This window comes from Oncorhynchus keta, chromosome 2 (assembly GCF_023373465.1).
Source record: "Oncorhynchus keta strain PuntledgeMale-10-30-2019 chromosome 2, Oket_V2, whole genome shotgun sequence".
Classification (NCBI taxonomy): domain Eukaryota; kingdom Metazoa; phylum Chordata; class Actinopteri; order Salmoniformes; family Salmonidae; genus Oncorhynchus; species Oncorhynchus keta.
This window is the reverse complement of record NC_068422.1, coordinates 32584078-32609319: the sequence shown is the minus strand read 5'-3', so window position 1 is coordinate 32609319 and position 25242 is coordinate 32584078. Positions and strand designations below refer to the sequence as shown.

The 25242-nt window shown below is 43.7% G+C and overlaps 1 protein-coding gene and 1 long non-coding RNA gene across 4 annotated transcripts in view; one reads left to right on the top strand and one right to left on the bottom strand.

Moving 5' to 3' along the window:
- LOC118399506 (uncharacterized) overlaps positions 1 to 20702 on the top strand; it is a 30262-nt gene extending 9560 nt beyond the window's left edge. For both annotated transcript variants that reach the window (XR_004828848.2, XR_008075888.1), the window contains one exon: positions 19987 to 20702. This is a non-coding gene — a long non-coding RNA (uncharacterized LOC118399506). The remainder of the gene's footprint in view (positions 1 to 19986) is intronic.
- The window catches only part of LOC118399482 (attractin-like protein 1), a 340601-nt gene that overhangs the window by 74391 nt on the left and 240968 nt on the right, over positions 1 to 25242 (bottom strand). For both annotated transcript variants that reach the window (XM_035795604.2, XM_035795612.2), the window contains one exon: positions 2562 to 2675. In XM_035795604.2, the coding sequence (XP_035651497.1) occupies positions 2562 to 2675 (114 nt within the window). The remainder of the gene's footprint in view (positions 1 to 2561; positions 2676 to 25242) is intronic.

Here is a 25242-nt window from a genome sequence, read left to right as displayed (position 1 = left end):
GAAGCACAAGCATTTCGCTACACCCGCAATAACATCTGCTAATCACGTGTATGTGACCAATACAATTTGATTCGATTGTTTTTTACTGAGTAAGTGCAGGAACTCAACCCAGCTGTTTTATTCTGTGTGGTATTTGTGTACCACTTCCATTTCCATGCCGTTCACTCCAGTTCAGAGACAATGAACAGGATCCAGGTGTGGTGTTTGTGTGTGTGTGTGTGTGTGTGTGTGTATGTGTAAGGGCTGTGGGTGTTTTAGTAAGCTACCTGTCAGGTCCAATCTGGTGTGGTCTAACAGGCCGGTTTTACAGCAGTCTGGGGACTAGAGAGCCCTCAGGTCACCGATGAATAATAACTGCTCCAGACATCCTTTATCAACGGCAGGGGAGGGTAGGGGAGAAATGATTGGAGCCTAGGACCTATTTTAATCACCTTTGGCCTCAGGCTACACACCTACGCAATGAATCTCTCCACTTTGATGTACCTGGATCACAGGGCAAGGCGTCTCCTCAATACTACAGACCCAGGCCAAGGCAAAATACCCAACACTGGATGTTCGATTTGGTTTGATTGTCTTCTGATGATACCGCTATTGTATGTCTTTATAATGACATGCCACATTACTTACATTACTCGTTCATAGTCTCTACTTTAGATCGCTTGTCTTCCATAGACCACTCTGATGACATTAGGAAATAACTTATGTTTGTGCGGTTTTTCATTGCATACTTGTCTGATTTTCTGCAACCATTTAGAGACAATTTGCAGGCACATAGATGATTTTAAACCAATACATATGTTAGTAATTCATGCCTCCAATGACCTCTGTCTTGTTCATCTTAACCAGATGCCGGTTTTGAAACAAAAATGGTGTACTGTATTTCTCTGAGTAAATAACAGACGGTCGCTCGTTTGCCTGACTTTTACCAGATGTCAATAATTGCAGCTGGTTCTTTGAAGATTCTCAGGAAAGGGAATATCTTTGAAACACTCTTAAGTTCATCTCGCATGTTCTGAATAGCATAATTCAGAACAGTGTGTGAAATACAGTTTTACCAGCGCCTAGAAGTTGTGTGAAAAACCTCATCTCCACTTAGCGCACATTAGCTAACTGCTCCACTCATGGTCATTGAGAAAGGGCTTAAGCCACTGTGTCATCCATCTGTTCAGAGGACAGGTAAGGAAACATGTGCCAACCTCCTCACGTGTATGTCCATTGAATACAAACACAACACTGCATTCAAATAAATTACACTTATCAATCCAGTCATTTTTTGATATGCTGTATGTACCCTTCCTGCAGCCCCGTTTCTAGTTTTTGGGACTTTAATCCAATTCCACGCTTTTCGCTGCTCGTAAAATGTCATCAGCATATCAAAATGCAGAGTAAACATTTGAAAAGCCCTCCTGTGCACCTTTTGCAAATGGCTTTGGCCAAAATACACCTGTACATAAAAACACAGGTCCAGAACTTGCTTTTACACAGTAACTGTGTAAATGATGTATGAAATCCGATTATGAATCCACTTATTTTCCCGCAAGTACACTGTTGTACACAATTTTCTTATTTACTATGCAATTATGCTAAATAGTCTCTGTGGAGCAACACCAGATGTTACTTAATTAACCTTTACGTGAAGATACCGTTCCATTTCAATGTTTTTCACCTTCAGGAGCTCAAAATGGGAGAAACAGGAAAATAACAACAAACACTATTTTGGGTTGGACACCGATGGATGCTGTAGAGTTAGCTATGGGGGAAAACACTCCTCTAAGGGCTTACTGCTAACATAGGTTATGTGCCCATGCAGTATAATTCTACCATCTACTATATTAATAGGTATACCAGGAATAATGCATTATCAGAGCATACTTTGCCCCCCCCTGACACTCACTATCAATTCCATTAAAGCCGGTTGTGGACTGGCCGGCAGGCGGCAGCTGTTACAGAGATTTGTGGTAGAGCCGGTAAATCTTTAATGAAGCAAAGACCTGGAAAACTCACAAAACCACTAAGGATTTTCAGAGGTAGATTATCAGATCATACGCAATACGCATAGCGGGTGTGTGGGAACACAATTCAGGAAGTCATATATAGGAGGCAAACTAGTTAAACCCTTTTTATACTACTGAGACGAGCCGAGCCAAGATTAGCCGAGCTGTACTGCGCTGGGTTGGTTATGAATCCACCATAGTTGCGTAACGGTGCTGAAAAGGATAACATGAAAGGACCTAACCCATGTTATTGGGGACACAGCAAGAAAAGGAATTGGTTTTCAGAATGTTCATATTTCTTAACAAACTAGCTTTTCCGGATATGGCCACGCTAAACTCTGGATATGTTCTTTGTTGTGTGAATTCCCACAGTGCCTTCAGTATTTGTTTAAGTTGGCCACATATGTTTTGCATTTCAAGTCATGAAACCCTGCTTTCTCACACCCACGCTTCAGTGTCTACACACAACAGAGGATACTGTGGGCGATCTCGGTGCCAAGCCTGTATTCCACGATATCACCATCGCGGTGGACAACAATATGCTAATGAGATGTGTTAGGTACCCACCTCCACCTGCCCCTGCAGCAGCTCTTCCTGTTCCTGGCCGACGCTTACATCCAGCGCCACGGCAACCGAGGCAAAGGGACGGCTGGCCATCTGCTGTCGCTCCCGCATGAGCTGCTGTAGACAAAAATGAGAAAGGGAATGAGAGAGAGGGGGAGTGAGAGAGAGGGGGAGTGAGAGAGAGCGAGAGAAGAGGACCAGAGGAGAAGAACAGCGGGGGGAGCAGAGGGGAAGAGAGAAGGGAGGAAAACTTAATTAATGAGGAAGTGGCAGATGAACAAAGCCTGTTTGAGTCAGACGCTGAGCGGCTTTTTATCAGCGTATGCTCCAAACACCCTGAAGAAAACAAACACAAACAGAGACAGAGTGGGAACAATAGTGGGGACACACAAGAGCTGAGCAGGGCCTGGCTTGATAGGGACCACACAGACACACAGGAGCCAAGCAGGGCCTGGCTTGATAGGGACCACACAGACACACAGGAGCCAAGCAGGTCCTGGCTGGATAGGGACCACACAGACACACAAGAGCTGAGCAGGGCCTGGCTTGATAGGGACCACACAGACACACAGGAGCCAAGCAGGGCCTGGCTTGATAGGGACCACACAGACACACAGGAGCCAAGCAGGTCCTGGCTGGATAGGGACCACACAGACACACAGGAGCCAAGCAGGGCCTGGCTTGATAGGGACCACACAGACACACAAGAGCCAAGCAGGACCTGGCTGGAAAGGGACCACACAGACACACAAGAGCCAAGCAGGACCTGGCTGGATAGGGACCACACAGACACACAAGAGCCAAGCAGGACCTGGCTGGAAAGGGACCACACAGACACACAAGAGCCAAGCAGGGCCTGGCTGGATAGGGACCACACAGACACACAAGAGCCAAGCAGGACCTGGCTGGAAAGGGACCACACAGACACACAAGAGCCAAGCAGGACCTGGCTAGAAAGGGACCACACAGACACACAGGAGCCAAGCAGGGCCTGGCTGGATAGGGACAACACAGACACACAGGAGCCAAGCAGGGCTTGGCTTGATAGGGACCACACAGACACACAGGAGCCAAGCAGGGCCTGGCTGGATAGGGACCACAGACACACAGGAGCCAAGCAGGGCCTGGCTGGATAGGGACCACACAGACACACAGGAGCCAAGCAGGGCCTGGCTGGATAGGGACCACACAGACACACAGGAGCCAAGCAGGGCCTGGCTGGATAGGGACCACACAGACACACAAGAGCCAAGCAGGACCTGGCTGGAAAGGGACCACACAGACACACAGGAGCCAAGCAGGGCCTGGCTGGATAGGGACAACACAGACACACAGGAGCCAAGCAGGGCCTGGCTGGATAGGGACCACACAGACACACAGGAGCCAAGCAGGGCCTGGCTGGATAGGGACCACACAGACACACAGGAGCCAAGCAGTACCTGGCTGGATAGGGACCACACAGACACACAGGAGCCAAGCTAATTGACCGAAGTTGGTTCAAGTATTTGAATTAAATTTCAGTTTTTTTTCTGTGAGCTAAATAACACGGACATCGCAGTCTCTCTAGAGATGAATTAGATACAGCCTGAACTGTGCGATATATATATATATATATATATATATACTGTGCGATGAAGTAGGGAGTTGTATTTTCCAACAAGCCAATATTCTATATAGTTTTGAGCATAAAACGTGATAATTAACTACAATGACCATAATCCATTGCGCATCTATTTGTTGGGTCTGTGTTTCTTTTACGCCTGCTACGGAAGAGAGAAGAATGTGCGATCGTGAGGTGATATGGAGAGCAGCTGTTGCTTCGCGAGGGGTACCTCTATCTGAAAATACATGATCTAAGTGACTGATAGTTGGTATTCAGCCATCATAAAAGTATGCATTATTTATGTTGAAAAACTACAAAATAGTGATTTTGTCAGCAGCTTTATAAAGATGAGATGATGACTTGGAATTAAATAATAAAGTCATCAAATAAAACAAATGTAATATACAAAACAACTGAAATATTGTATTAAAGTAATGTGAATAAATGATGGTTAATAAGTGATAAGCAGCAATGGGCAGTCACTACCATCATGGGACTTTTATTAAATGTTTTATTCTGCATTCAACCCACATGATGCATAGTATATTTAATGTTAAGATTATTATTTTATTTTTTAAATTGAAAAACGTGATTATATTTTAATAATCGAACCGACCTCAAAAAGCACTAATCGCTCAGAACCAGCACACTCACACCTCCCTCTCATGTATATGACTGTACACACACACAAATATACCCACACATACACCCACACACCTACACGTTTTCGGCTTCAATAAAGTAGGCTAATGTTATTGGGCTATTGTTTCTAGTGTTCCTTGTGTTTTAGCTTGGGGGTAATCACTTGTTCTATGTAAAGCACACTTGTCTTATGCATAATGTTGGTCTTACATCATCAATGTTTTCCTCATTGAGTTTCAGTAGAAAGTCCTGCTAGAGACATACCCTACTGGGCAATTGTAATGGGGTATACTGTATATCAACTATACAAACGCTATTGCAATGACGAAGGAATACCACTTGGATCAGATTTAGACCTTGACAACGCTATCTTAACCAGAGGTGCATAGTTTTTCACTATGCCATATATGGCATATCTGTGCCAGGTAGTACATGTGTGTTAAATGTTTTGACATAGGCTGGAGTCTGTTTGTATAACCAGTCAACAAGTCTTTTGTCCAAAGAGTAGGAGTTATGTTTGCATGTTTAAGTTAGTATAACCCTTGACCCTGACATGTGGTGGGTGTCTGTGTGACTTGACTATCACAGGATCCATGTCTGAAATGTATTCGGCATTCCTAGTTAACAAAACCTACCACATAGTGCCAGTGTCTGCAGGCAAGTAACAGAACACTACAGCTCACTCGAGTGCTATGGCATGTAGCGATGTGTAACCTGTCCATTTCTAGTCTGCCTGGAACACTAACCTGTCCTGCATTGTCATGGCTGTGTCTGTTAGCATGGCTGCTAGCTTGATGCCACTAGCACAGCACTGGGGTGTATGTGGTTAAAGGGAGCAGAGCAGTGTGTCTCTGTCTGTTAGCGTTAGCTTCTTCTCACTATCCTCTAACCTGTCCCTACCGCAGGGTTGGCGTGAGAGACAGTGAGCTGGTCAGGGTGAGCTAGGTCGGGAAGTAGAAGCTTGATTAATCGGTCTGGACAGTCAGAGAGGCGATCATAAAAGGGAAGGCGGGAGGGCTGGGGCTGTGAGTCCAGTGGATACTGTGCCCTGGTAGAGCATGTGTATTTTATGTCCCCTGACAAGTCCTTCACAAGTCAAGAAGTACAAGGTGGTATCTATATCGGCTCCCGGTAAATGACCCATTAAACGCCTAATTAATTTCAGAATGCTGTAAACAACGACAGGCAGATATGAGAGGGGATGAGAGGTGAGGGGCAGAGGAGAGGAACTGACACTTTGGACCAATAAGAGCAAACCTGTTTTTCCTGTGTGCACAGACAATAACAAACATCATTGAAGTACCTGCAATAGGACATTTTGAGGGCTGTTTTAGCAGACTGACAATGGGGCTCCAAGTAGTGCTCAATGATTTAAATGGAGTGAAATGGCAGCTGGCCAAAGCGTGAGTAGACTAGGTCTACTAAATTCATACTCTGATATCCACTAAACTTCTATAACCTATAACCCTACCCTTCAGAGGGGCACTGAGCTGCAAATCTCAATCAGTGGGAACCAAAAAAATAAAATAATAATAATCTGTGCTTTGGCTACAGAAGTTGACCCATTTTCAGAATCAGAAAAATGGAATATGACAAAGTAATGATTTTGGGGGTATAGAGAGGCTTTGACAGGAGATTGGCTTTTGTCCAGCAAACCACTATTCTTGAGAGCATGCATGTATGCACTCACGCACAACACACACACACACACACATACACAAAGACTGCTGATGTAGTAGAAATGCCAAGCTCATTGAGAAGACATTTCTCATGCTATATTGCTGCAGTGAGAGCCAGTAGATATATGGCTGGAAGAGGATGGACCTGCGGTCCTGCCAATCTGCATCCTAACTGGATTACTTAATCAATGACAGCCTCCTCTGGGCTTACCCTGATTCATGTCTTAATCAGTGATTAGAGGAGAACTGCAAACAAGACCTGTCCAACTCTTAATGAGACTCCCTGTGTTCATCAATACAGCCCTGGCGAAGAGGAAAATGACATTTGGGTTGAGGATAATACTACAACCATCTAATGTTTGATTCAATCTCATCAGACTGGTTCTATGGAAACAAAGATAAAGATCTGAGTATTTAAACTGAAGTTTTACACGTCCACCAACACATATTATGGCAGCTATGAGTATGATTATCTGATTCTAGAATGGAAAAAGATGTTCTCCTTTCCTGCCATCTTCTCACCGTAACAGCAGATCTAGGGAAGTCTCTTTAAAGACTTTGTCCAAGTGCACACGCCTCATTATGTTGCCCTTGACGACCGCCAGGAGACAACACGTTGTACATTGCTGGAGCTCTACACTGACGCAGACACAATTGATATCCTTTCAATGAATCATTCATTATCTCCTTATTAAACCCCCGTCCTCTGGCTGACGCTCGGCTCGGGATGAGAGGAGCGATAGGATAGGCGGCGGTTATTGCCATGAAATATTTAAACAGGCCTTCTATTGGAGTGAAAGAGAGGGGTCCCCTGAGATGGGCTGTGATTTGACAACAATACAGCACTATTAAACCAGACCCGTTGAGTCCTAAACTCCCTGCATCCCACACCTCCGCTGTATGCCGCTGGGCATAATATCGAGAGGCGATAACAAATATAATTTCCGCCGTATTTGCAAAGTTTCCAAGCACATTAGTCTACTTGTTGAAAGAGGGTGAGAAATCTCATCTGTGCAAACAAAGGCACAGATATACCTGCAATATGAAACCCCATAGTGGGCTTCATGTTCTTAGAAGAGTCACTTTTGGCAAATAAATGGGTTTAAACTTTGAAAAAGTGGCTTTTGGACAAATGTTTTGAAATGAAAAGCAAATTGACTGAGAAGTGGAACAGTCTCCATAACAATGACCATCATAGCCAGTCAACGGTAGCAGTGACAGTGTGTTGTACAATTGAAAAGAACACCTTTGGGATTCTTTAATCCTGCAACAGACATTCCAGAAACGCTGCAGCCTGGACCGGAAGGGCAGAATGTTAAGCAAAGTGAATAGAAGCAGGTTCCACAGGGCAGTTGCTTCACTATAACGAGTGAGAAACCTCTGGTAGTCAACTACAGCAGTACGCTGAGCACAGTCAATGCAACACATTTACCTTCCCAGAGACCTTGCCAAATCATTCCTCCTTCAGTGTGTGTAATAATGCGAGGGAGACAGAGAAAGCTCTTCTACTGTTGTGTTTAATGGAACTGGACAGAGTATACCAGAGTACACACTGATCCACTTTCACTCAGTCATGTAACGACCTGCTAATTGGATAAAATAATTTTCCTGCTAAAGTCCTGTCACATACTTATTTCTGCCCTTTAAGATATGAACAAGAGGCAGTATAAGACATAGAAATGGATCCTCTGTCCTTTTCCTCACTTCTCTCCACCCCCTGCCCTCACTCACAGCTAAAACCCTACCATCTGAAATGACTTATCCTGAGGACGGTTCCTTAGCACAGACAGCATTAAATATTCCCTCAGACAGATGATCACACCTACTGCATTCCCACAAAGGTGTGTGTGTGTGTGTGTGTGTGTGTGTGTGTGTGTGTGTGTGTGTGTGTGTGTGTGTGTGTGTGTGTGTGTGTGTGTGTGTGTGTGTGTGTGTGTGTGTGTGTGTGTGTGTGTGTGTGTGTGTGTGTGTGTGTGTGTGTCAGGGCTAGGTGGTTATCAATAAAGAGGACCTACAGCAGGGTTCCCCAACTGGCGGCTGGTGGTTTTAATACCACTTTTAACACACAAAAGAAATTGTGTTGGACATAAAATACTGCAAAAAAGCCCAGCGAAATCAGCTCCAAGTGATTTACATTACCACGCATAATAGAGACAAATCAGCCCACAGCTAAATCTAGTTGATGAACCCTGACCTACAGCATCCCTTGAGGGCAGGCTAGTGCAGCGGTCCTTAGTGCCACCTCCAGACCCAAGAGACAGGCCTGTCAGATGCCACCATCAACAACCCACATAACAGCTTTGGAGAACTGAGCCAATGCCAAACACCCCCTTATACACACACACCCCCCAGGGCTCTCGGGGGAGACAGAGACAGATGGGATGCTAATGCTAACGGGACACATGGCTAAATGGACTAAATGGGCATTATAAACACTGTTCCCCTGGAAACCAGTGGAAGCCACCAGCGGCTCCCTACACAGCCCTACTTTCCAACTAACAAAATAGCAGATTAATGCCCATCAATTTCCAAATGTGCCACAGAAGCAAGCATAATTGTCAGACGTGACCTTACTGTGACTGTGGCGCAATTTTCCTTCCAGCTGGTTGGCTGGCTGGGTTCATCGGCCAATTACAGCCCGCAGATGCCCTCGTTAAATTACCTCATTTTAATTAAATTAACCGTGTCAGGTAAAGTCACCTGACATGTAAATTAAGTGTCAAGGGTCATCTCTTTCTGTGGGCGACAATGGCTTGGACTAGGTTTCTATTTCATGCTCGATCACACAATGGTAATGCAGGGAAATGTTTAATTACCACTCTTCTTCCTCTTATGTTGCTGTCTCTCAGACCCCGTTGCTCTTACTCTGGTGATGTGGATGGTAACCTTGAACCATTGTCCAAATACTGTATGTTGTCATCTGGTTCTGTAGCTCAGTTGGTAGAGCATGGCGCTTGTAACGCCAGGGTAGTGGGTTCGATTCCCGGGACCACCCATACGTAGAATGTATGCACACATGACTGTAAGTCGCTTTGGATAAAAGCGTCTGCGAAATGTCATATATTATATATTATCTGCACATCTCATGCTGGAGGCTTGCTATTTAAATGATCTTTAAAAATAAGGTAGTACCCCTCGTGTTTTTTTTTTTACCAACGCCGTCCCTTCTTTTCTCCAGTACACAACCCTATTACCACAACCTGGGATGATGTCTATGGCTGAACCTAAGCCGGCCCAGAGCTGGAGGCCATGGAGTGATCCAATTACAGAAGGCCCAGATCCAACAGCACATCAATGGGCAGAGAGCCTGTGAAATACAGTATGACTCAGCAGATTTAGCACCAGCCCCCAGCTTCATCTCAACATATCTTTAACAAGGAGCCCACCCAATCAATCCCCAATCAATAGCTATCTGGGGCCAATGTAGAAAGAGAAAGGCCTGGCCCAGCAATATCCTCATCCAGGGAACTGGGAGGTTGCATAGAGTTAATAAAGAGAGCTGCTGTGTAAGTGCTGGATTAGATCATCCTGTTTCTGCTTGGTGTGCCAGGGAATTAAAAAGAAGGGGAAAAAACAGAACATCCTTTGCTGCACAATTATAAACCTCCGGGGGTTGGCAGGGGAGGGGTCGATAATGTTAGAATAAACAAATATTCTGAAGTGAGGCCTTGAGTGGTCGGTGCACCCAATTAAACTTTGATCAGATTGAAGGAAGCCAACTGTCTCGGAAGTAAGCAAGCCAATACTGCTCTATTACACTACAAGACAGTGAAAGACTGACGCACATCTTCCTATGGTTTTAGTTTACATTAGTTTACTTATTTGCACAGATAAAAAAGGGGAGCCAGTACAATGTTTCTACAGTTCTATCATAGTCATAGAGATATGCCAACGTTCCCCGACAGTCACTCTCTAAGTCTGTGCGAATGCTAATGAAAACTTTCTTTCCTCACATTCATCGGAGGCTGTGTATACTCCTAGCACTGTAGACGCATAACACTAGTGTTTGTGTTTTCTAGAGGGGACATATATCTTTGTACTCTGTGCTCAGTGCACCGCGTGCTAGGTTTCTTTCCCTCCCTTTTTCCCCCTGTGAAACGAGATCAGGCAGGCAATTTCTCTGGCTCTCTCGATCATTATGCCATGAACAATTCGTCTATTTTTCTCTACATGCTTCTCTTACTGTTAAAGTAGGGATTAGTTCAGAGATGGAGGGGAGGACCTTTTTTTTTCTTTCCCCGAGGTAAGAATGATTTGAAATCATAATACTTCACGTGAGTTCCACATGTCCTTCTGGAGAAAGAGAAACTTAAACGTATTATTAGTCTCAAGCCTTTACATTTAATTAAGAGTACAGGCAGCATTTGAAAACAATACCCAGCAGGGGAAGCTTCGGCATCCCAGCTGATAAGTATCAGTAACGTTCTTATCCTCAGGGCATTGCTCATGAAATCGCTGATTCACTTCGCCGAGCAAAACAATGGACCGTGAAAAAAACGATATAGAAAACACTTCCACCAGCCTGCTAGTCTAGGCAAGAGGATGAGTGGAAGGCTCCCGGAATATCTTTGTTTGTTAAGTAGATTTTACACAGCGGTATTGTGAAAAATGACTTAGGACAATGTTGTTGGAATAATGTTGTGTTTGGAGGCTATGGCTCGGCTGGTGAAACACGGCAGACTATTCTAGCTGCACAGAGTCTTCCAATGAACCAAATATCCATACTCATAGACCTAAAAGAAAATTCACAAATACAGCATTGTGCTCTGTCGCTCTGGGTATACGTACAAACCAGAAATAAACATCGATGGAGAGATAGAAAGAGACAGAGCAATAGCGAGAGACATAGTAGAGCCAGAAAGAGAGAGAGATGGCGAGAGAGCGACAGAGAGACAGAGAGAATACCAATTAATCTGCAGAAAAAGAGGAGGTCTGTTTATTCCTCCATAGCCACAGTGAGCAGCCAGACAACATCCCAACACAACATCCCAGCGTGACTCCAGACCCGCGGAGAGAGACACGGAGAAGGAGCAGGTGCTCACTTGTACATTGATGCTGGCTCTGGTAGACCCTTAGCACAGGGACTCTTGCAGTACGCACGTAAGTTACTGTACCGTATGCCGTATGGGAACAAAGAGGTCAGACTCTGGGTCAGACATAGCACTGACCACAGATAGACAGATATACAGTGAGAGAAGAAGAAGAAGAAGAAGAAGAAGAAGAAGAAGAAGAAGAAGAAGAAGAAGAAGAAGAAGAAGAAAAGTTGACGTGGTCTAAAATGGAAAACAGATTCAGCTGAAACATACTCAGCCATAGTACCGTTTTCACTACCATAAGAAGCTGCTTCTAATGCACATATCTTCAGTGCATTACGGAATTGCTATGATTGTGTAACATCTCTCCATAAATCCCACTTCTCAGATGAGCATTCATCACCCAGAGGGAAAGAAAAGAGGAACAAGAAAAGGTTCACCCCATGGATGAAGATCAGGATTAAAAAGGAAGCGACGGAATGCCTGATATGAATGAGTATGGAAGGAGGGACGTGGGTACAGCAAACGGTGCTTGAGTGGGACTCAGCAGCTGATTGATCCTTCCTACCGTTCTCTAAGAGGAGTGACTCATCACTGTTCTTTCAGCTCTATGGTTCCATGGTCACCACCATAAGAACAAACACAGTCCCAAAGTATACACTCGCTCCGACTAGTTCAGACTATAGCCCAAGAAGTGCTAAGAGATGCCATGCACACAGGCTAACTATAGGGCGTGGCGAGAGAGAGAGTTCAAATATTTCTTCTGAACAAGTAGTTCACAAAAGATAGGGGTTAAAAGTAAAACACACAAGAAAGTGTCAGGTGGAGAAAGAGTGAGAGCGGAGGGGAGAAAGAGGGCAATGTGAACAAGGAATGTCTAACTGTGAGGGAGTTTATGTAAGCATGCTAATCTGTCTGTGTTTACATGTCGGCTCTGGGAGAGAGAGGAGACAGGTGAGAGAGAGGAGAGAGAGGAGACAGAGGAGCGAACTGGGTCTGCTGTCTGGTACACTGTGGGGCACCATGTACAGTAGACAAATTAGGACCCTTTTCTGCAGAAGAACAAGAAGCTGTGTGTGTCACAGCGCTGTAGGCTACCACTCCATCGACAGATAACACTTTATGGTGTGCAAAGTCAAACCTAGTTAACGAGACAGTGTATAGGGAGTCCAAGAGGTCTTTGTGAGCAACATTGTATCATATTCTGGTACCAACAATACTATAATTGGATAGAAACGAAGGTGACAAATTCCAACTCTTATGAAACTCCCAGCAGGCAATAACGGAACGTCCTACCGCCGTCTCAGATTCCCAGACCCCGTTCATCTGTCTCCATGGAATGTGCAGAGTGTTAGTGCTGCTCCTTAAATGAGTGTCAGAATGGATACAATCTGATCAAGGAGATGCTCTGAACACAGAGGATTCTCCTTGGAGTTAGACTTAGAGTCAAAAGGCACAGTACGCTTGTAAAACCACCTCGTTAAAAGCACAAAATGAAAGATTGACCAAAGCATAAGACAAAAACCTCAAACGACCTACTAACCCATCCTTGCTGAACCAGGACAATAAACACACAGTATAGGAAGTAAATGGCCAGGATTGGTGCCGTGCTGAAAATTCATGCTCTTGTGTCATGTGAATAGAACATCCATACCTTGCATGCCACATACAGACACTCTGTCAAAGCTAGAACCGGTTTAATAAATAAAGTGCTACACATTCATCTCACATGGGGCATGCCCTGGACATTGACCAAGACCATTTAGTGTGTGAACTCCCCTCTGAGTCTGTCTGACTCACTCTACTTGACCTAGCTCAGAGCTCAGTGCCCTTCAATAACTTGGCGGCCATTTCACCAAGCTGAGATGAGGGGAGGGAGAGTGCTGTTGACTCTGGGAAAGTCGGAGAGAGTGGGCCCTCTTCAAGAGCTCTTCATTCCACACTACGGGCTGATACGAGCAGATGTTAGCACTCGGTGTTGCAGAGCTCATGCTAATTAAAGAGGCTCTCTTCTACTCTCTCTCCTCTCTTTCCTTCTCTCTCTCGTCCTCTCTCTTGCACAGCTGCCAGAGAGCGTGGAGTAGACCAAGCGGACGTCAGCAGTAATATAATTGGGCTATTCCATCTGTTGATCAGAGGGAGAGGGGGACAGAGAGAGAGAGAGAGAGAGAGAGAGAGAGAGAGAGAGAGAGAGAGAGAGAGAGAGAGAGAGAGAGAGAGAGAGAGAGAGAGAGAGAGAGAGAGAGAGAGAGAGAGAGAGAGAGAGAGAGAGAGAGAGAGAGAGAGAGAGAGAGAGAGAGAGAGAGAGAGAGAGAGAGAGAGAGAGAGAGAGAGAGAGAGAGAGAGAGAGAGAGAGAGAGAGAGAGAGAGAGAGAGGTCATGGCCAGTGTTCTGGTCTAGAACAACCTCCAGAACAGAAAGTGCATTAAGTACTTTGGAAAAGTTATTCTGATTCAGATATTAGTGTTTAATGTGCCAGTGTATGGACTGTATTCAACAGGTAAGCAATAGTCTTGATACTCTCCTCCCCTGGGCTCTTAGACAGTCCAGCTGGCTGTTGTCTATCTGTCTCTGTGCCAAGGAGGAGGGGCTGGCCTGCCAAACGTCCGTTACAGCTCACCACCCACCGAAGACCCAGACTGCCAGGATAATGAAGCATGGGTCAGACGCCACGCCCTGTCTCACCTCTCCTCACTGCTCTTTCTCAACCCTCTATCTCAGCCACAAAGACTCATTAGCCAATACCTGCCTCTGAGGACCAGTCTCCATGGCAGCACCGCTATGATATCACCACACCGAGAGCAGGGTGGTCTGGTGGTGGCGTGTGAGTGTGAGAGAGGGGCGCTACACTTCGCTGGCCAGTAACAGTTCACTGGTCTCACTCTCTCTCTAGACATCTGCTATGATAAAGGTCTGTGATGCTAAGAGCCAATGCACCAGCGGCACCAGACAAAGGTAGACGAAGGGGGGAGGGACGTATTGGATCCGTTAGTGCTGCTCCAAATGGACTTCCTGTCTGAACGGTCCATCTGTTGGTGGAGTGGGTCCTCTGTGAGCGAGGACGGGAGCAGGGACAGAGACGGGGGGTGTCATGCGTCACCCTGATCGGGCTAATCCAATAGAGGGACTGTGGAGGTCTGTTTAGAGCCCAGGCCCAGCCGGAACTAGAGTGAGATCATTACAATCGCTGTTCCGGACATCTGCCGGCATCTAGAAGCAGAGCGAGGTTGGTTTGGGGTAATTGTGGGTGAGGAAGGACTTGCCGTGACCTCCGGTTGTGTGAGGAGGAACAAGGCAGAACTATAGGCAGAGACAAAACACACGCCAGACCACAGAGAAATGGACGAGGTTGGGCTTGCTCCCAATGGACAGAGATCAAACGAGCAGAGGCCTATTAGACTCCAGTAACCATCTATATCCTCTGCTCTGAGGCGGGGGAGCATATTGAACATACTGATGGATTGAAAATGAGCTAAAGCCAATTATGCCATACTTCGGTATTCGTCTCCGTCTTCGCTCTCGGGTTGTTGGTTTGTTTGGGGTGCAATAATGGGTATGTAGATTTATAATTATGAATTTAGTGGGCTGAGGAAATTACAATAGATTAAATGAAAGCAGGGGGTGAAGTGGGATGAAAACACACTCTTGAGTTCCACTTTTCAAAGAGATGAGAAGGTGAGACAGTTTCGCTTAGTTGGGGAGAGATGAGGTGAGGCTAGAGGTATGCTTAAGCTAAGTGAAGGCGTAGACTCAACACGCACACTGATTTCCACTGTACTTTGTGGCTATGGAAAACAATAGTGCTCCAGTCATGGCAACAAAGTTGACCTTGAAAAGTAAACAACAGACGGGATCAATAGACATCCCCTTCAGACAAGGCAGGTGGATTCATGGGTAAGCAGACTGTGTATGTGCAACTGTTATGCGCGTGTTTGAACAACACTGACTCCCCTCCCAGCCATGGAGGAACTGTGGTGACAGTATCTCCTCCTGATAATGGAGGAGACAAAACAACACAGCCTCCATGAGCTTCACGTCAAGCTTCAGCTTACAGTAGTTCACTCCTCAGTTTCTACACCTCACAAATCAAAGCAAATCAAATTGTACTGGTCACATACACATGTTTAGCAGATTTATTGTGGGTGTAGTGAAATGCTTGTGTTCCTAGCTCCAACAGGGCAGTAGTATCAAACAATTCACAAAAATACAACCATCTAAAAGTAGAATGGAATGGAATAAAGAAATATATAAATATTAGGACGAGCAATGTCGGAGTGGCATTGACTAACATATAGTAGAATAGAATACAGTATATGAGATGAGTAAAGCCGTACGTAAACATTATTAAATTGACTAGTGTTCCATGTCTATGTATATAGGGCATCAGCCTCAGGGTTGAGGGTTGAGTAGCCGGGTGGTACCCGGCTAGTGATGGCATGGCAGAACTCTGAGTCAAAGAGCATACTGTATTCTACACCAGAACTGTCTATACTGGGTCCACTGCTCTGTTTTTACATAACAGCGAGGCACTTTCCCCTTACCCCAGAAACGCGAGTGCCCTAGTTCTTCTCTAATTTAATTTACGAACTTGATGTGGGTAGGTACGCCACTGAGCGGTGCGGCTATATCGCCCACACCTCCGCCTTGGCAGCCCTCCCAGTTCTCAGAGTAACCCGCCGTTGTCCTACTCAGCTCCGCGTGGTACAGAAACAGATGGTAGCGATCGGCTGATAATTTACCCAAGGTACCGTGGGAGGGGGATCTTTGACCACTATTTACATCTGCAGCGCTGCACACACAGCTGCTGCTGCCTCTTCATTCTGTTTGGGAGCCAAACACAGACCAGCACAGGCGTAACACTGGCATACAGGGTCAAGACACTGGGCGCCATCGCTCCAGCTCACCTCTGACCCTAACTGATAAACCAGAGTGGGCAGGAGCATCGTAAACACAAAACACTACATGTTTAAGTGAAGGCAAGGCTTGGCCTCTTAGGGGAGTGATGTCTCCTGGGACATGAATAATATCCTCCTGAGACCCAGTAATTCATTTTTGTCCTCTCTAGTGGACATCGGTTCTTGGTCCGTATTTCTGAGGCCATACAAGCCACTGTATTACATCATGTTGTCCCTTAGAGAGGATATTCTGGGCTTTTCAATGACAGGACATGTGGGGGTGTGACCATGACAACTTTATCTTCCTGGTTGTTTAAAAATAATGGATGCCGTCCAAATTTGCACATTTCAAAAGAAGTGTGTGTAATTATTAATTATACTTTTTGTGAGTTTGATATTCTAATTGTTTCTAGTAAGTGAATATCTCAGGATAAGTGAGTCGTCAGGACTGTGTAATAATTTTTTCACATTAAATAATAGATAAGATCTTATAAAAAAATGTCCTCTGTCGTGGACACCCGAATGCCACAATTTTTTCACCACAAACAATTACATAAATAATGTGGGGTCTCAGGAGAATAGACTGGGACTCGAATGCAGTATATATTCACAGTCCTCTTGTTTAAATGTGTTGTTTTACTGCCTGAGCTAATAAGAGGTTTGAAAGTGTTGTGCGACAGCCAGGTATGGCATGATATGAGGAGGATGTACTGATGCATATTTGTGAAGCGGTTGTAGCACAGGAAAGTTTTCACCTGTTCTTTCCCTGAGGGAATAGAAACATACAAGGCAGAACAAAAGGTTAAATCACTTTATCACTTAAGTTGACGTATAGATAGGTTGGCTCCCATTGTTGGTTACATTGTATAAATAACAGGTGCAAACGCTTCATAAATCTTTCCCCATGTCAAATGAGATTACCAAGCAGTTACTGTAACAATGGGAATCTCTCTGAGACCAGGTGGGAAGTTAGCAACCACACACTACACAGGTGCTTTATTTGTCCTATTTCACACTACCTGAGACAACCGCAGAGAACTGAGGTCAGAGCCATGGTCCACAATGTTTTCCAGCATCCCTCGAGCAATTGGGGTTAAATCCCTTGCTCAAGGGCACAACGTCAGATTTATTCAAACGAACAACCTTTTGGTTACCGGCCCCTTTAACCTTGAGACTACCTGCCGCCCCAAAGTTAGTGTATAATAGGGTCAACTCTCCAACATAAGACAAATACAACTATAGGCACTTAAATAAAGGTATTCACATATCAAAAAAATTAGTCAATGCCACATTCATTACCGCCGCGACATGAGAGAAGTGACCCTGTTTGCTTCGCCGACGAAAGCATGATCAATGTGCTTGGTTTTTAATTACGAACGGTTAACCTTTAGGTTTCAAGTTTTAATGTCACGTGCACAAGTATAGAGAATTGCATTTCTTGCAAGCTCTTTATCGCTAGTGATTCAGCTGCTATTTCACTGTCTCTAGCCACCTGTAAACCTATGTGAAGGGAAATAAGTCAACCATTTGGTCGTGGTATATGGTGGCATACAGTGCCTTCAGAAAGTATTCAGACCCCTTGACTTTTTCCACATTTTGTTACGTTACAGCCTTATTCTAAAATTGATTAAATCGTTTTTTACCTCATCAATCTACACACAATACCCCATAATGACAAAGCAAAAACAGGTTGGTAATTTATAAAAAATTAAAAACTGAAATATTACATTTACATAAGTATTAAAACCCTTTACTCTGTACTTTGGGAATGACTCTACAAGCTTGGCACACCTGTTTTTAGGAAGTTTCTCCCATTCTTCTCTGCAGATCCTCTCAAGTTCTGTCAGGTTGGATGGGGAGTGTTGCTGCACTGCTATTTTCAGGTCTCTCCAGAGATGTTCGATCGGGTTCAAGCCCGAGCTCTGGCTGGGCCACTCAAGGACAGTCAGAGACATGTCCAGAAGCCACTCCTGCATCGTCTTGGCTGTGTGCTTAGGGTCGTTGTCCTGTTGGAAGGTGAACCTTCATCCCAGTCTGAGGTCCTGAGCGATCTGGAGCAGGTTCTCATCAAGAAACATTCTGTACTTTGCTCTGATTATCTTTGCCTCAATCCTGACTAGTCTCCCAGTCCCTTACGTAGAAAAACATCCCCAAAGCATGCCACAACCATGATTCACCGTAGGGATGGTGCCAGGTTTCCTCCAGACGTGATGCTTGGTGTTCAGGCCAAAGAGTTCAATCTTGGTTTCATCAGATCGGAGAATCTTTAGGTGCAAGCGGGCTGTCATGTGCCTTTTACTGAAGAGTGTCTTACGTCTGGCCACTCTACCATAACGGCCTGATTGATGGAGTGCTGCAGAGATGATTGTCCTTCTGGAAGGTTCTCCCATCTCCACAGAGAAACTCTAGAGTGACCATCGGGTTCTGGGCTCTGACATGCACTGTCAACTATGGGACCTTATATCGACAGGTGTACATTTCCAAATCTTGTCCAATCAATTGAATTTACCACAGGTGGACTCCAATCAAGTTGTGGAAACATCTCAAGGATGATCAATGGAAACAGGATGCACCTGACCTCAATTTTGAGCTTCATAGAAAAGGGTCTGAATACATATGTAAATAAGGTAATTCGGTTTTTAATTTAAAAGAAAATGTAAACTAGTTTTCCACTTCGTCATTATGGGCTATTGTGTGTACATTGCTGATGATTTCGTATTTATTTAACCCATTTTAGAATAAGGCAGTAAAGTAACAAAATGTGGAAAAAGTCAAGGGGTCTGAATACTTTTCGAAGGCACTCTACCTTTCACTGACCTCTCACATATAGGTATACTATTTCACATGCTAAAATTGTCTGATTTAACAGCAGCTTCACAATCCAATAAGGTCAAGCAACAATGACCCATTGAGTCAAGGATGTCAAATGGCAACATATGCCAGTAAAGATAATAACAATAATGATTAATAATAACTATCAGACTAATTTTGTGCCAAGCTGAGGAATCGTTATGGTCCCAGCGTTATTGACTCTGGTGATTCCCTGTTTCATACATTTTTATTGCAGTGGGATAAATCAGGGTCACACAGAATGTTTATTGGTAGTCTTAAAGAAATCTACTTTTAAGCAAGTATACACCTCACACACATGGTTATGGGCTTAAAAAAAGAAGACATCTGTACCATGTCTGATATAGAGTTGGAATGTATTACATTTGGAGTTTGCATCCCAATATTACACTTTATGTACATCACAGATGACTGAAACATAACAAAACCGTTTGACACAAAAACACCGTATTTTCAGCGGGTTTTTAAAATGATGTTCATTAATTATGAAAAATGTTAATAACATTCCACCTTTTGGAATTTGACTGCATTTTTTTCTGTTTTATGTTGTCACTTTTGTAAATGAACTGAGGATGAGAGGAGACAGAGTGGACGTGGTGATCCATACCATCATCTCACAAGGCCAACTCATAAAGATGTCGAAAACAGAGAGACAAATCAATTTATTCATTATCCATCTACCAGGTATATCATTAATGTCACATGTGCTCCCTCTCCTGTCTCTAGGTCACCAGGCTGCTCGTTATGGCGCACACCTGTCACCATCGTTAAGCGCACCTGCGCGTCGTCAGACTCACCTGGACTCCATCCCTTCCCTGATTACCTTCCCTATATATGTCAATCCCTTTGGTTCCATCCCCAGGCGTTTCTGTTTCAGTTTCATGTCGGTGTGATGTTAGTGTTTCTTGTTTTGTATTATGCTCCGTTTATTTTATTAAAACGCTTTTATATATCGTTACAATTAACAACAAATCCTATTTTACCGTAATGACTGCTTAATCAAGAAGTGAACAGAATGGAAAACAATTGAGAGTATTGTACATTTTAAAAAAGCTGCACTATTTCTTGAGTGATCTAGGCTACCACATTATTACACTGAACAAAAATATAAACCCAACATTTTCAAAGATTTTACTCTTACACTTCATATAAGGAAATCAGTCAATTGAAATACATTCATTAGGCCCAAATCATTTCACAATACTGGGAATACAGTAAAAAAAAAGGTAGGGTTTGGATCAGAAAACCAGCGCAACACATCTCTTTCGCATAGAGTTGATCAGGCTGTTGATTGTGGAATGTTGTCCCACTCCTCTGTTGCGTTTATATTTTTGTTTGGTCTAAATGGAATGCATATTCACAGCTAATGCATATGTGCTACACTATTAAGTGTTTGTGAATGATCTTAAGCAGTAATAAAATGGTACCTGGCTGCATTGACACTTCTGTAACCTTTTTTCACAAAATGGCTGCAGCTGGCTCAGTTTCTCATGAATCATCACTCTCCTCTCTGTGCTGACAACTTCTTGGTCATGTTGGTAGCCATGCCTCTCCTATACCCTCCGTTCTCTCCTCCCGTTATTGTTTTTCTGATAAACGTCCTATTCCATAGCTGGCAAAAGTTGGAAAAGTTAAATATCATAGGACAGCAGTGGGTCATTTGTTTACTGAAAGAGAAAACCCAAACAATAGACAAACATTGTATTCTAATGATAAGAGCACAACTCTCTGCATCATTAGATCCAACGTAATTAAAAGAAGGAAAAAAAGAGTTTTCCAAGCCACACACTCACTCTCTTTTCACCATATATCTCACATAGAAAGTCCACAGCTAATGTACCACAAAGCCTTCAGTTTGTAATTTGATTAAGAAATACCCAGTATCCTCTATCCTCCATCCCTTCACACCAGTGTCTGGCTCTGCAGGAGGTTAATGTGTTGTTAGTTACTGCTGCTGGTGTCTGGCCTCTAGTCTATGCCACTAGATACTTCCCTACCACTCTACACTACAGTATATACTCACCTACTGTTCCCACTCATTTCACTCTGGCTTCTGCATGAGGAGGGGTCCAGCCAGTGTCCCCACCTGCGGGTCAACGTGACTGTGTGTGATTGAACTGCACTGCTGAAACTGGCAGTGAATGATTTGTCTGTCTGTCTGTCTGTCTGTCTGTCTGTCTGTCTGTCTGTCTGTCTGTCTGTCTGTCTGTCTGTCTGTCTGTCTGTCTGTCTGTCTGTCTGTCTGTCTGTCTGTCTGTCTGTCTGTCTGTCTGTCTGTCTGTCTGTCTGTCTGTCTGTCTGGTGAGTGAGTGAGTGAGTGAGTGAGTGAGTGAGTGAGTGAGTGAGTGAGTGAGTGAGTGAGTGAGTGAGTGAGTGAGTGCATAGCAACCAGGAGTGAAAGTAAGTCAGTATGGTCCGGTACGGCATCCCAGCAAAATAAATTGTGGGATTAAAATTTGAGCCCATCACAATAATAGTGAAAACAAAATGTCAAGAAAACTGCAGGCTATTACACCACTATTTACCATCACTGCATGTCTGAGGCATGAAAGATGAGCGAATGGACTTGAAAAACGGGTGGTAGGCCTATAGCTTACGCTCCAAAATGCGATGTGGTTCGACGAGAACACTGACATTTTGCCAAGGCAGAGATGAGTGGCCGACACTGAGACGCGCGGACAGCAGTGGAGCAATTAATTCTGTTGCCAAAATGGCATTACACTTTTTGGTGTTTTGTGTAACAGATGTCTCTTTCCATTCACCACTTTTTGGAGGCTGGAAATGTGTTGTGGACGGGTAGCCTTAGAACGGAGCCATTTGAAGTGATTGTTTGACAATCAGACGAAAACGTAATGACTGGTTGTGTTTCAAATAAAATAGAAAAATATTAGTCACATGCGCCGAATACAACAGTGAAATGCTTACTTACGAGCCCCTAACCAACAATGCAGTTTAAAAAAGATGGATAAGAATAAGAAATAAAAGTAAAAAGTAATTAAAGAGCAGCAGTAAAATAACAATAGCGAGACTATATACCGGTACCGGTACAGAGTCAATGTGCGGGGACACCGGTTGATTGAGGTAATATGTACATGTAGGTAGAGTTATCAAAGTGACTATGCATATATAATAACAGAGAGTAGCAGCGGTGTAAAAGAGGGTGAGAGAGGTTGGGGCAATGCAAATAGTCTGGGTAGCCATTTGATTAGGTGTTCAGGAGTCTTATGGCTTGGGGGTAGAAGCTATTTAGACGCCTCTTGGACCTAGACTTGGTGCTCCGATACCGCTTGCTGTGCGGTAACAGAGAGAACAGTCTATGACTAGGGTGGCAGGAGTCTTTGACAATTTTTAGGGCCTTCCTCTGACACCGCCTGGTATAGAGGTCCTGGATAGCATGAAGCTTGGCCCAAGTGATGTACTGGGCCGTTCACACTACACTCTGTAGTGCCTTGCGGTCGGAGTTGCCACAATAAAAGGTAAATCATTGTAAAAGTTAAATGACCAATATGTATGACTAGGAGATGCCATTTAATAGGGATTGCACATTTAAATCTATGATTAGGCAGGATTAGGCAGTCACCTGGATTGGCAGATTGATGAGGGTTGCATTCTTCGAGCTAAACTGACCAAGACGCACCTCCAACAACGCATAACACCTCACATTATTCCTCCCAAAAACAATGATAACTTCTCATGACAGCTATTTAGGTGAGCACTGATTCAGCCCCATGATAAACAGTGCCCACTTTCCAAAGGCTGGGGCACAAAATATGTATATTTTTCCATGCCCAGCACGCCTCTCCGGGGGGCTGGTGGAGAAACGCAGCGCTGCGGCTCTCCACCAACGCTCCATCAAATTAATTTAACATAAATTAGATCTATGTAGCCTGCAGTAGAAAGAGTAGTAGCCTATGGCTTTTTTCTGTAGCCTTAGAATGGAGCCCAAATGTATTGCAATGTCATGAGACAGACACCTTTTAAATCATGTACGTATTATTGAGGAGAGAGAATGCAGGAGAAAGTCAACTAAAAAAGGCAAGCGGGCAGACATCAGCTATGGAGCGGCTTTGGCATAATCAAACAGAGGTGGACAGCAAATGGTGCTGAAAGTAATTCATTTCAACAATTGTCTTCATTTTAATTAGACTTCACTAACAACAAGAGGGCTTTGTTGGAGCCTATTTCTTCCTATATATATATTTATATATATATAAATAAAGAGGTAGGCCAAACTGTTTGACAGACGCAATTATGCTATCCATAGATTTGTCGGTATACCAAACCCTCCAATACTGTCACAATGCACTCTTTAAATACCTCAGTGTCTGGGAAGGATTTAGTGTGTTTGGTTAAAACCAGGGCAAAAATTGACTTTCGTATTCTGTCCCTATTATTTGAGATTTTCATTTTCTGAAAAGAGAAGATTTAAACCCAGGAAGCTTTTAGGGAAGCACTTCTGTTGTTGGGTTAAGCAACGGACGAGTAGCCAGCAGTTGAAGCTTAAAACGTTCTTCATTGGTCGAGTCTCTGTCTGGGTGGAAAGGTCACTTTTGAAAGTGCCATGCTTAGATTCATAAGGATGTCAAATATTTTATTATTTTCAAACAGAAACCGTTTCCTTACAAACAAGACACTCATGTTTGACATCGGAGAAATATGGTAAGAATGCCTATTTCTCTGTCCATTCTTCCCTAAAACTCCTATTCTCATTATCCACCTTTATTTATTTTCAGACTTTTTAAGAGCAACATGTTCTCTTCATTGCAAGCTGATTTTCCCAAATGTTGCTATCACGGACATTTTTATAATGACCTGTCAAACACACCCCGGTAATGTCTGAAATGGCCACAGTGGAATACCTTGTCTTTCCGCTACATCTATAAGAAGGTTAGAGCGTTGTCTGGGATTTAACGCATCTTCTCGACACTTACATCACGAGAAAAATATGATTTGTTTTATTTTTGTGTGAAGCAGTTTTAAAGCAAATTTCCTGCTATTCTACATATTTTGCCATGAGGCAGAGAGAAACATTTCAAAGTTTTAAAGCTATTTCCTGCAATTCTACACATTTTGCTATTATATGTGACTCGTTTCAGGAAACTAGGCATATGTCGTGTGACACTACTTCACAGGAGCAACATTTGAACATAAACCTTTAAAAATATATATTTTAAAAATTTGGACAGAAATGCCTTCTGGAACAGGAAGTTTCATGTGCCTTAACTTCTTGGATATAGGGGGGGGGGGGCTATTTTAATTTTTGGATGAAAAACGTTCCCGTTTTAAACAAGATATTTTGTCACGAAAAGATGCTCGACTATGCATATAATTGACAAGTTTGGAAAGAAAACACTCTGACGTTTCCAAAACTGCAAAGATATTGTCTGTGAGTGCCACAGAACTGATGTTACAGGCGAAACCCAGATAAAAATCCAATCAGGAAGTGCCGCATTTTTTGAAACCGCCTCATACCAATGACTCCTTATATGGCTGTGAAGGAGCTAGGAGTCAGCTTACGTTTTCCATGTTTTCCCCAAGGTGTCTGCAGCATTGTGACGTCTTTTTAGGCATTTCCATTGGAGAATGGCTGTAAGAGACCATATAGGGCAAGTGGACGCATGGTTTCTCCCGGAGAAAACCTTGCGTAAAATACTGAGGTAGCCATTTTTCCAATCGTTTCTTATGAGAAACCAACTGCCTCCACGGATATATTATTGAATACATATGTTAAAAAACCTTGAGAATGGATCCTAAACAACATTTGCCGTGTTTCTGTCGATATTATGGAGCAAATTTTGAAAAAAGTTTGCCGTTATAGTTTAAGTATTTCTCTGTCGATTTCTCAGCCAAGCAGGATGAACAAACGTGATGTTTTTCGCCTACAAAAATTTGCTATCTAACTGGGAGTCTCCTGAGTGAAAGCATCTGAAGTTCTTCAAAGGTAAATTATTTAATTTGGTTGCTTTTCTTATTTTTGTGAAA